The sequence below is a fragment of the Pseudonaja textilis genome, chromosome 2 (assembly GCF_049901715.1).
Source record: "Pseudonaja textilis isolate UNSWEBS1 chromosome 2, rPseTex1.2, whole genome shotgun sequence".
Lineage (NCBI taxonomy): Eukaryota > Metazoa > Chordata > Lepidosauria > Squamata > Elapidae > Pseudonaja > Pseudonaja textilis.
This window is the reverse complement of record NC_141991.1, coordinates 43,407,754-43,421,260: the sequence shown is the minus strand read 5'-3', so window position 1 is coordinate 43,421,260 and position 13,507 is coordinate 43,407,754. Positions and strand designations below refer to the sequence as shown.

The following is a 13,507-nucleotide window of genomic DNA, read 5'->3' as shown; positions in this document are numbered from 1 at the left end:
CCAATTTTGGGTTCTGACCATGCACACAGCCAGAATGTAAATCTGACAAGTTTTGACTGAGGTGATGCAGACAGAAAAATAAGTCTCCCACCTATGACCAGAAAGAGCTTTAACAATATCCAGTTCACCCTGTCTGCATAGTGAGGCATTGCTTCTCCACTTGAGAAAAAAATGTTGGTGAGACAAGCACACAGGACATTTCCATAAAATGATAGAACAATTTATTGCCTTTCCAGAGCAAGCATGATTCCTACCGTTTCCTGAAATATGATCTAGAGAATCCACTGAATAAAACGCCTCCTCTTCTGGTGCAGAAACACGGTGTCGTTCCTGGAATGGTGGTGGCAAGTATCTGATGGGTTTCTTGCAATGCCTATTGACCTCTTCATTTCATTGACCCTGCAAAAATTATTTCCTCATAATGCATTGAGGCAATTTTCCATAGCCAGGTACTCTCCAGATAACTTTATAATGCACAACCACATGTGCTGATCAGAAGATATGAGTGTTGAGAGTCCAAAGCATTAAGAAAGTACCATGCACTCTGCTAATGAGCAGTGATAGAAACAGCCAAAGATATTTCTTTAACTTTAAACTTTACTTTCTAGACTTAGATCTTTGTCTCCTTCCTGGTGGCTTGAATCAACCAGGTGAGCAACAATCAGGTTTACTGGTGGCAGAGATGGCTTCAAACCTGTCCACTCTTGAGAGCCACAGGCTCAATTTAGGAAGCAAAGAACGAGATTGCAGCTCAGAGCAAATGAGAGTGATATTAATATTGACTGACCTTCTGGCCAAGCTTTTGCTAATAGAGTCTGGGCTTATCTAAATTGTGCTTATGTCACAGATGCAACAAGGGTGTAGAAATAATTCCACTGTACTGTCCTTATTACTACCATACAGGCTCAAAGCAACAAGCATCACCTTGTCTGCTTTCTTAAATGTTAGCAGCATTGTTTGCTGCTGCTTCTTCTGGGATGGTTTTTTTTTAGACTTCCCAGTCTAGTTTTCAGAGATTTTCTGGTATCCTTTTGGGCAAGTACTAATCAGATTCAATCCTGGTTCAGCACTTGCAGTTCCTATTTAGACAAAGTCAGTCAGATGCTGCTCCCTGTTGCTGAGTTTGACACTAATTGCATTTCTGACAATACTCTGCACATCTATTGTTATAAAGAAAACACACGGAGAATCCTAGATAACTTTGGGAACAAGGGTGGGTATGAAGAAAGGTGGGTATGAAGAAATTTCCCTTTATTATTTTACTCCAAAGTCTCCACAAAACATCTCCGATGTAGCAATTAACATTTACAGAGGTCATGTTTTTGTGATTAAATTAAATTTAAAAAAAAATCCATATGGTGATATATTTGCATAATGGTTCAATACTAGGTCTCAATGACTCAACAGGATTTGTTAAATAACCAGGTTTATAATAGAATAATTTTGTCACTTTGAATGTACACTGATTGGCAGACATTAAAATGAAATTTCATTGTATACAGCTCTCAAAGGGTCTTTCAAATAATATTCACACACAACTTGTGAAAGATTTGACTGTTCATTAATTTCCTTTTTAAGAAAAGACTTGATTCTCAGTCTCTTTCTGATTTAATCTGTTTACCTGATCTGTGAAATTGACATCCTTATCTCAGTTTAAACCACAGAAAAATGGAAGTATCATGAAAATTCAGTAAGTGAATGTCTGAGTTTGGAATCCTATTCACTGCCTGAAATCTCATGCCATGTGCCAAAATCACACAAATGTTAAATAATAGAGGGTTCTAGTATAGAGTACATTAAACTTATTTTAGGGTCTTTGGAACATAAAGTTCAAGTTTATTGACAGAGGCGCCTACTCAGATAGTAAACACAGAATCTTTTTGTGTTCCAGTACTGCTTTTATTGCCTGTGAATTCCTCAGTATGGAAGAGTAATGCCTTGGGTGGACATATTCAGTATTTCTAAGGATTCTGCTGTTGTAGAAACAGTATTTTCCTTTGAGCATATCAGAAGCTATTGGGTAGCACTTTGTATTGAAATGCAGTGAGGAAAATACAGCTGATATTTGTGAAAATGACGAAAAGGTTTGTGTTCCTTGAAAGAACTGTTACATAGGGTCAAGCTATTTTCCAAGGCACCTGAAGGCCAGACAAGGAATAATGAACAAGGAGAGTTTCAACCTAGAAATAAGGAGAAATTTTCTGACAGTAAGAACAATCAACCAATGGAACAGCTTGCATTCTGAAATTGTGGGTGCTTCATCACTGGAGGCTTTAAGGAAGAGATTAGATTGCCGTCTGTCAGAAATAGTATAGTATAAGCTTGGGCGGGGGGTTGGACTAGATGACCTACAAGGTCCCTTCCAATTCTGTTAATCTGTTTCTGCTTATTTTAGCAAAAAAGCAACAACCCAACCCTTACACCTATTTGGAAAGAAACTAATAGATCAAATTATGAAATGTGCAGATGGATTTCACTTTCAGAATTAAATATTATAAGGATTATCTTAAAAATAACATCTAGACCTATGAAGGTCATTATTAATTAGCTCCTTTTAAAATCCACATTTATCCAGTTTACCATATGGAAGTTTAGTGTGCAACTTTCCCTAACACTTATGTTTGTCAATATAAGTTTTAGCAGCATAGCTTTTTAATGCACAATTTAACACATTTTTAAAAATTATTATTTTAAATCTTACATTTTTCACTCCCAAGATACATTTTTGAAAGCAGCTTTCAGAAATTTATGCTTTCTATGCTTTTCTTTACACATTTTTTTTCCTAGCAAGAACTTTTTACTAGAAAAGGAAAAATGCTACTGGATCCATTCAGTGCTGTTACTGTCCAATACAGTGACAGGGACAAATAATAATGTGGAAGTCGGGTTACTAAAACAAGATTCTATATTACCCTTCATGGTTTCCATTTTTTGGTGAAAATAGTTATCTTTCTAAAGATCTGAGAATGAAGGATTATTCTTGTCTTGTGAGTGTAGCCTTGATATGAAAATAGCATGTACGAAATGTTTAGATGGCCATTTAGGGGTGTGGAGAAAAATCGAGGCTGGGATATGACATAGATTAGCAAGGACATCTAACATCTAGTTGTTCAACAATAGTAGACTGTTCTGACCCAGGCTTCGTCAAACTTAATGAAACACAAACTTGTTTTAAAAGCAAAACCTATTTTAATGCAATGCTGGGAATTATTTTCATTCACAGCCAAAACTAACTTAAACAATTCTCCAAAATAAGCACACGCCTGTCAGTGCTGTGGAATGCTACCAAAAACAGAAGTCTCCAAAGTAATTATAACACTACTAGAAAAAAATCAATCAGAATACGCAGAACTTCAAGAACAACTTAGAATATATTGAACTGCTTTGCTTCCTGCAAAGCTTTCATCATTGAGGTCTGACTTTTATCCCTTATGGGAGGGGCAATTATCTCCCAGCCTTACTTCCGAGTTGCCCCTTCTGCTTCAGCTGCTCTTGCCTTCTAGCATCTCTGTGCGCATGCGCACTGGGAACAGGCTCCTTGGGGTCCTCTGCTTCACTGCTGCCAGACTCCGAAGGCTCAGAAAGCAACACCCCACTCCCAGATGGTCCTGACCCCATCCCTGCATCAGATGCAAGACTCTCGTCCAAGTCCTCTCCAGACTCCCTGACTGGTCCCCTTTTGTCCTCACTGTCCTATACCTCTGCCGTCTGCACTGGCTGCCAGTGAACCACAACATAGATGTGCTGCTGAAATTAATATCCCATGGGAATACATGGAGTAATTTTGTCTGTGAAAGCATGGAAAGCTTTGAGAATCTTAATTTGTTTCTTTATTGTGTTCTCTGGTAGGTTAATCTCAACAGTCTAACATAAAACAAAATAGAACTGACAAATCTGAACTCTGCCCAATCCTATTCAGAATATTGCATATAACCATTGGCTAAGGTTATAATTAGCATTAGCTGGGAAAAAAAGTCAAAAACTTCCTGAGTGTATCACAGACTTATATTTGTCCATCCGGCATTAAAGAACAGCAAAAGCAGTTACTGGTAATGTCTTTATCCATAGATTAAGTACACAGAGTCAATTGCCAACCATAGTACATAGCAACAAATTAATTATGGCAGATTAATTAATTTCTGCTCACTATATATCAATAGACATACCAGCAAGCTAGCCAGTTTATAAAAGGTTGCTTTGCTGGCTCTAGCAGGACTTTAACATTCAGAGAATAATAAATCATTCTGCTGAAAACTACACAAGCATCCTATAAGGTGATCAAAATAATGATGCCGTGTCTGCTTTGAGAGCAAAACTGCTGCACAAAGGGATTTTCAAATGATCCTGAACTGAGCAAAGTTAGCGGCAAACACAAGGATCATCAGTGCTGATTTTGCAAAAGTCAAGACATCTGTCCCTTGATCTTAACCAATGATTGCTTGTTCAGCCTTGGAAACACAGGATCTTCTGTTCTGGTTACTGGAATAGCCACTAGCAAGCAATAGCAATCATTCAAAATTAGAAGAACAGTTCAGCTTTCTACAGTGGGCAAAATTAACTAACAGCCTGCATGCTTACATGGAAATAACTCCTAATGTATTGAAGAGATGCTCTCAGTTAAAATTGCTTTGGAATGAAAGTTTAAAGTGCTTTTCCATGAATTAAAATGCAGTTATTTAAATGTACAGGGACATATGCATACCATATATCTTAGAATTTTCCTTCTGCTAATGTCATAAAAATCCTTAATACCAAACAATATTAAACCCAAATTAGCATGTATGAAATGTTTAGATGGCCATTTAGGTGTGTGGAGAAAAATCCAGGCTGGGATATGACATAGATAGTTAAATTATTTTAACAAATGAGTTATAACCTGCTTACACAAAAGCAGAATTTCCAAGAATTTACATACAGATTAACGGAGTTGGAAGGGACCTTGTAGGTCATCTAGTCCAATCCCCCACCCAAGCAGGAGACCCTACACCAGAAGTCCCCAAACTTGGCAACTTTAAGACTTGTGGACTTCAGCTCCCAGAATTCCTCAGCCAGCTATTTTTTCACTATGCTCTTTAACTTTCATTACAGAGTTAGTAGACCGTTTTCATTTTACAGTAGTGTTATCAGCATAGCACAGGTTATTGATTTTTCATCCTTGAATATTAAAACCACACTCATCTTCCAATGAAGCTTCTCTTAATATAACCTGAGCATAAGGGTTGAATAAATAAGGTGTATACCCTTGTCTCATTCCTTTGTCTATCTAAGCCAGTTTGTTTTGCAATGTACCATGCAGACTATGATATCCTGGCCTGTTTATAGTCACCACCCTGACTCTTGCGCAAGGACTGTGTGTTCGCACAGCCCATTTCCCTTCTCCCCACAAGATGGGCTACCAAGCCACAAAGATTGGGGATTGCTGGTATAGTTAGATTACCACTATAGCAAGGGAAAAAACCTTGCTTTTATTATTATTTTGCATAACTAATGTAAATTCACAGTTTTACCATTAAATCCTAAAGTCAAGGAAAAAAACAGTAAGAAAGAGAAAGACAGATAAGGTCCACAGATTAAATATCTTCAGAATATTTTATTGTTCAAAAATATTAGTTTAACTATTGTACCCAGCCTAATTTAATAGAAGAATCAAAGACTGATGAAACCCTGTTGCATTCCAAATGATATTGGTGTTTCACATTGATGGTATTAACATTTTCAAGCAAAAACCAAGTTCAGAAAAGATAAAGAATTTCACAGTTCAATTCTGAGTTACAGGTATTCTCTTCTATCCATTGAATTGCTATACCAATGAGTTCACATTTAAGTAGTGTATTAATCAGAATGTCACTGTTTTGACAAATGCTATTATTCCCACTATCAACTAAGAAAGTTGACACAAAATTAATCTTGTGCAAGATTTATTCTTAATTAATCTACTCTAACTTCTAGTAATTATTGCATTGTTTTCAAGATATTTGTATAATGATTGCTTTTTTTATCTGCTTTACAATTTTCTCAATTTATACTGGCTTGGATTATCTTTTTAAAAAAGGGTAACTATCCACCTTTCTCCCATCTTCTAGAATTTCACTCCTTGTCCATGATTTTTCAAGAATGATACCCACAATTTCATTCATTCAGGATGTTAGAATCCAATTTGTTTTATCCTGGAGTTCTGAATTCATTTCAGGAAATAGCTATTCCTTGCCTTCTATGGCTAACAGTAGTGAGAGTTGTAATCTAACAGATGCTGAAGGCATCAGACTGGGGGAGGCTGCTTTGGACTAACCATTTACCCAAGATTGAAGGATTGAAGCACTGAAGAATGTCAAATACAGGTCATGCTGGCTAGGAGAATTATAGGAGCTGAAGTCCACACATCTTAATCTTGCAGAATTTTAGAAACAGTGCTTTAGAATGTTGATGTTTAAGTCTGACAGAATCAATTGTGAAAAGGAAAATGTAACTTCCTTCACTTGATCTTAATCGTCTTACTTCTTTATCCCAGCACATTGAAACTTTCCAGGGAGCTATTGATTACTAATAAATTGTAAAATCTTACTAGCAATAGGGATGAAATCATTTCTTCAGGAATCTGGGGAAATTATAGAAATTATCTTTGGCACTTTCAATGCTGCCTGAACAAACATAGTTTTAATAACATTTTTTGAGAGGGATTGTAAAAAGGGTTGATTTCACAACCCTTGCAGCTATTTGTCTTTAATATTTATATCTGCAGCCCACTAGAGGGAACTGCTGGCTCTCTGAAGAAGGAGAGTTGTGAGCAGTAAAAACAGCCAAATTCTTTGGCTGCAAAATGCACTCTTTGTTTCTTGTGTGAAATCAACAAAGTGAGCAAGTGGTTTTATTTTATTTATTTATTTATTTATTTATTTATTTATTTATTTTATTTGGTTTGTCAATTGCTTACAAGATAATAGGTATAAGTAAATACATAGTTATGAATACATGGATACATATAAGAAAAATAAAAAGAAACAATAGGACAGGGACAGTAGGCACATTGGTGCGCTTATGTATGCCCCCTACAGACCTCTTAGGAAAGGGGTGAGGTCAATAGTAGACAGTCTAAGGTTAAAGTTTTTGGGTTTTGGGGAAGAAACCACAGAGTCAGGGAGAGTATTCCCGACATTGAGCACTCTGTTGCTGAAGTCGTATTTCCTGCAATCAAGTTTGGTGCGATTAACCTTGAGTTTGTTGCTAGTTACCCATTTCCAATGAGTGTCCTTACACTCCCCCCCATACACATTCCCCTAAAACCTCACCCATACAACCCTTTCTCTCTGCTCTCCACCTTGTTTTCCCAAGTGTCTCCTACTTTTCTCTCCACCCTTTCCCCACTTTATGCCTTCTACTCTCCACCTCATTATGAAGATTCAAATAGGTGGGTGTACCACACTTTTTTATGCCTTTCTGGCCAATCGGCTTTTTTACCGTCTCCTTTGTTCTGATTTTATGGCCACCCATTCTTTGAACTCCCCATTTACCTCATTATCTACTCCTTCAATTGCCTTTAACTGTTTTGTAGCATTGCTCTTATTATGCATGTATTATGCAGATATTCAAGTGACAAAGTAAACGCACATGGATATGTTAGTGACAGGCCAGATGTGGTATTCAGCAGGTTCTGACCCGTTCTGGAGAACCTGTAGTGGAAATTTTGAGTAGTTTGGAGAACCGGCAAATACTACCTCTGACTGGCCCTTCCCCCATCTATTCTCTGCCTCCCAAATCCCAGCTTATCGGCTGGGTCTTCTTTTGTTATCCTGCACAGGAGAACGGAGCTGGAAAGTAGGTTAGTGGGGTGAGGAGGAAATGGGATTTTGCAGTAACCTTTCCCTGGAGTGGGGTAGGAATCCTTCCCCTGCCACGCCCACCAAGCCACACCCACTAAGCCATGCCATGCCCACCAAGTCATACCCACAGAACCGATAGTAAAAAAAAAAAACAACTTGAATCCCACTACTGTGACAGGCATACATTATTCTGATTCTGCACAGGAAGAGAAACCCTGTCTTTCTTATGCTACAATATAATTCTTCCTTTTACCCAATCAGAATCATCTATAATGTCCCTTAACTCATCAGTATTATCCTTTGTGCTGCCTTTTCAATTAAAGGAACCTGTTACCATTGTAATTTAGGATACATGTTTATTTATCTGATAAATTACTGTAAAATATTGCTCTACAGGGCAGGAAATATCCATTGACAAAGTGTCCCTCTGTACAACTTGAATCTCTGCTCTCACTGGTACCACCATTGTAATTTCCCATCACACCTCAGAATTTTGTTACAGCGGACATATTGTAGAAAATTACCGTGTCAGCTAGACTCAGATTCCCAATATTGCTTAGAGTGCTAGGGCAGATTTTTTAAAAAAGGCCAGAGGATAGGACAACCACCAGCAATGAGCCTCAAATCTCAGCAACATGTCCAAGGTATGAAGTGTACTATTACATGTGATAACAAGGATGGATAATAGAGTAGAACAAAAAACAGTGTTTTTTTATCCTTACCCCACCAACAATGATCAGGTGACAAGACAGACTAAACTCTCTATGATAATAAGAACTGCTAATGGTGACCCATATTCTCTCTCTCTCTCTTTCTCTCTTGCTATTTCTATATTTCAACTGCATGTAACACCCCTGGTTTAAAGACATAGAACCAGGGTCCTGGTACAATCTGCATACCTCTATTAATTGAAAGAGCAATCTTCTACGATAGAATAACTCTTTTCAAAGAATGGTATCATGTAGTCAGCATTTGGTCCAGTTGCTTGCAAACTAAGAATAGAAGTGGTTCAAACACATGTGGAAAGGCTGTTCTATATCCTTGGTCTGGTATTGAAATATAAGCTTACAACCAGGCTCTCTATTTGCTTATTAGCAGCATCTTCACATCTTACATACAACAGAGATTGTATGGTTTCACTGAATCCCATAACTTTGTCTGAAAGTAAGTGTTACTGAACTAAATGGACCCGATTTCTGAAAAATCATGATTAGGTTTGAATTGATAAAATAAAACCAATATGGCCCCTTTAACTAACGAGCTGAGCTGATCATTTTAAAATATAAAAGTCAAGTGTATTTCTTGAGATTGTTGATGTAGCTTTTATGATATTTAAAATAGTATTAAAATACTCAGCATTAGTACTATGAAATGACGTAAAGAAAGATTGTGTGTGTGTGTGTCTGTGTGTGTGTACGCGCACACAGAGCTGCCAGAGGCCTTTATGTCTGACTGAAAACATTTAAAGCTCCAATACAAAACAGGAAAAGGAAACCATTTGGTCCAAGTCTTCAAACTCAACCTTAATTTTTTTTTTGTTGCAAAGCATTTTTGTTCCTCTCTTTCCTGTCTGTTTGTCAACAGATGTATGCCGGAGGGAAGCTGCTTTTTGGGAGCTGTGTTTTCAACGGATACAGCTACAGTAAGAAGGACCTGCTGAAACAGATCAACCAAGTTTGCCTTGACTGCAAAAGAGGTCACTTCCTGCCACAGAGCTTCAAATTTAGGTAAAATAGAAAATCAAGGAGGAAAATAAGAATGGGGAGAGGGAAGGCAATATCATGCTGAGATGTATGTTTACAACATTAACTTGACAAAATTGTGTTGCAATGAGTAGAATGAAATTCTATAAACTCATTGTAGGGTGAGTGACCAGGAGTAGAGGAGGAGGGGAGGATAATAATAATAATAATAATAATAATAATAATAATAATAATAATTTGGTAGCATATTTGTTCTTGTTATGGTTAATGGTTTTAAAAATTGGTCTCTGAACATATTCAGAATTTAATTTAAAAACATATTCCAATTGTTACTTCCTGCATAACCTGATTTACAATTTTGTCAAATCTTCTTCCCAAACAGATTTCTTGAAGTGATCCCCCTATACTTTTTATATCTACTCTGTCTCCCTTTCCCCTTTGCATAGGGAATAATAATTGCATTCTTATAGTCACATGACACAGAAACAATGTTCATATACCTGGTTTAAGGTACCTCTAGTCCTGCTTTAGCTATGAAAGCCAGCTGGATGACCTTGAACCAGTCACTCTCTCTTAGCCTAGCTGACTTCAGAGGGTTCTGGCTGTGGGGACAATAGGAGGAGGAAAATGTGGGGGATATGTTCGCCACCTTGAGTTATTTGTAAAAATAATAAGGGCAAGATACAAATAAATAAATAAAAAGTAAAAAAAAACCAAGTTGCACAGTTCATGAGCCAACCCTTATCCTTATTTTCAAACTACACCAATAATACCAGCTACACCAGTAGCTGTACCACTTTTCAACACTGATGAAATGTAAGAGATTCTTTGCATCACATTTTTCTGAGGTACTAATGATTATAACCTTCATATCCAAAGTACTATTCAATTTGAACCTTTAATATCTCACTAATATGTTTATATAACTGAGAAAGTGGAAAGCAAAGCATATTGGGTAGAGTTGCAGCTGCCATTTTGACTTTTATTTTACCTCCATGGATGCCGCTGAGTCTGGGGAAGATGCAGTTAAGGAGAGGTATCTGCTCCTATTTAACCTGCTGCAGGCTGGCTTAAACCCTCCAATCCCTGGACATAGTGACTTGCCATTTTCCCCTGGTTGTGAGAGAAATCGCCCACCTAGCTTCCACATTTTTTTCTTTCTCCCCTCCCCCAATTAAAATATTAACCTGGTGGGTTAGGGTTAGCCATGGAAACAGTGCTTTTCTGAGGAAGGCATCCTTCTAAAACAGAGATCAAAAAAGTCTTGTGCTTGCCTCATTAATATCACTCTAATAGCGAAGCTATCATTATTTTCATTGAGCAGGATGTTGATATAGGATGATGAAAGAGCATTTTAGATGTCCCTCAGTTGCGTTTAGACTCTCTTTCATACCAAAGCCACTTCCTTTGCCCCCTTCAGGAACTTGCTGAGACAACTCGATGGGCCACCTGCAATGCAATTAACAATCAGATTAGCTTTGTTATCTACCAAAATCACATTGAAAGGGCAGGCAGATTTAGCTTAGAAATATAAAATGAATCCAAGAAAGAAAGAGAAACCAGAGAGTTTTCCTCCCTGCCATCAAATAACAAAGATTTTATGGGTAAGGAAATAAAAGGGAAACCAAAAGGGAAACAATGCAGTGGGGAAAACCCCAAACTTGTTTCTTATCTGCTCTGAGCAATTTTGTTGTTGTTGTGTTTATTGTTCTCCCTTTCAATACTTAATGGTTCTTTAAGGGTAAATATACTAGACTTTGTGAGATTCTTCGTGGGATTCTCTATGCCATAAACAAACCTTAGTACGGTATTAATCAGATAGCAGCAAATGTAGTATCCTCACTGTCTCAAACTGACTTTACATAGGAATTTGAAGAGTGAGATCTTCATAATTAAGAGAGGAGCCCCACTGTTTTGTTCCATTCACTCTGAATATAGTGTGGATCTCATATACTGGAAAGTAGGTATTTGTAGGCAGAACACATAGAACTCAGGAAAAAAAGTTACAGTTTGTGGCCATGATGCTCTGAGTCATACAAGTTCTGTTCTGTTTTTATTTTTTAGTAGAACTTTGTTATTACTAACTCTTTTATGATTGTTATTACTGACTGAGTCAAAAATTCCAGGAATCGGTAAATTCTGTGCTGATAACGAGATTCCTCAGTGTGAACTGGAGAGAAGAGGAAGCATTTTATGTGTCACCGGAATTTGCTTGTGATTTTGCTAACATTTACTGGTTCTCCAACATCAAAATAACTAGGAAACAAGGAAGCATTTCAGAACCCTTGTTTGCAACTATTCATTCTCTCTCTGCAATAGTCTCGGTACAAAAAAAAAAAAAAGGTGGGAATTAATGGCCTTTCTTGCTGGCATTTTCCAAGGTCACAAGTTCTTAAGGCTTTTTAAATAAAAACTTTTAGGACTGAGAATCTAATTGTCTGGTTAACATTTAAAAACAGATGCTACCAATTTGATCTTGTCTCTAAAAGTAATTTAAGCATTCAAATACTCCATATAGATCAGGGGTGTCAAACTGGATTTCTTCGAGGGCCAGATCAGCAATTTAGTTCTCCTCCATGGGCCAGCGGGGGGGGGGCAGTGGGGGGTGGGATGGATGCCTCCTGCAGCACCCTGCTGGCCAGAGTGGGGTGTGGGGGATCTGCACCTCATTTTTACACTCCATGGCCTCTTGCAGCACTCTGCTGGCCGTTTTCGGCCCAGTTTTCAGCCCGTTTACAGAGCCTTTTGGGTGGCAATTTTTGGGCCGTTTTTCCAAGCCTTTTTCAGCTGGCAGAGTGCTACAGGAGGCCATGGAGGGTGAAGCCGCCAGAGGGCCCACAGGCCAGTCTTTTGATATTTCCAGGCCATCCCTACAGGCCAGATTTAAGCACCCTGTGGGCCGGATTTGGCCCACAGGCCTTGAGTGATATAGATGCTAGAATGGTCTGGGCTGTTTAGCATGAAGTAGATTTTGTAAATTTCCTTCTAGGCACTGCATCTGATGACCATTATTAAATGCTTTGACATTTTGGTTTACAATGATAATTTAAGAAGCACCAGTTGAAGTATGGCAGGAGCCTCAGTTTAATATAGCATACACTAATATGGCATAGACACTTCCAAACATGATTTAGCCTCAGTTTTCCAATCCTCAGCTCAGGAAGAAATGCTAAAAACTATTTTTGCCAAGTTTCTTCTATAGCACCAAGTTAATCAATTCAGTTTACAGGGATGTAGGAAGGGGGGATGATTCTGAACTTAAACTGGAACAGGCTTTGTGTATGGAAGAGATCCTGGAGTCAAGCACTTGGCCTAAATTAGAGAGGACCATAAATATCCATATCAGTGTAGGGCAAAGAATGAATAAAGAGTTGTCAACCATTTGGGAACATTTCCAAAAATATAGATGACTATGATCCTTTATGCTTCCTTCTTTGTAGAAATACTAATGAAGAAGAACTGGCAATGGGGGAGCAACAGTGAATGACTTGCAGGATTTAAGTTAATATTTTTGGGAAATAATGTTTTCATTGAGCTGAGAATTGGAAATAACTTCAATTATATGATCCATCAAAGCGAAGTGTGTCAAGGTTTTTTAAAAAACAAAACAAAACCCAAGAGGAGTAGGAAAAAAAATCAGAGTAATCAATTAGCATCTTGTAAATCCCTCTGCATTAACATGGCCCAACTTAAGTTGAGAGTAACGGTCTCAGTTTGACCAGTGACTCTGAAGCACATGTAAATGCAGCAGCTACGTTTGCTGCTTTCCAATGTGAGCTGCCTGAGATTCAAGGCAGGATTCAGGCCTGATAGATAGGGTACATTTGACACAGCAAAGAAATTCTAGAAAGCAGCAGAAATTAAAGTATGTGCATTCAAAGGTCAGCAAGATAAATCTCTCACCTCACCTTTCAGGAAAAGTTGAAGGGAGTTGACTCTATTTCTGGGTGGGCAGCTTTAAGAAACAAATACATTCCACATCCTGTT

The 13,507-nt window shown here is 37.9% G+C and overlaps 1 protein-coding gene across 1 annotated transcript in view; it reads left to right on the top strand.

The window, feature by feature from the left end:
- FAM194C (family with sequence similarity 149 member C) overlaps positions 1-13,507 on the top strand; it is a 67,413-nt gene that overhangs the window by 34,166 nt on the left and 19,740 nt on the right. The window contains 2 exon segments of the mRNA XM_087923157.1: positions 237-344; positions 9,402-9,544. Coding sequence (XP_087779283.1) covers positions 237-344; positions 9,402-9,544 — 251 coding nt within the window.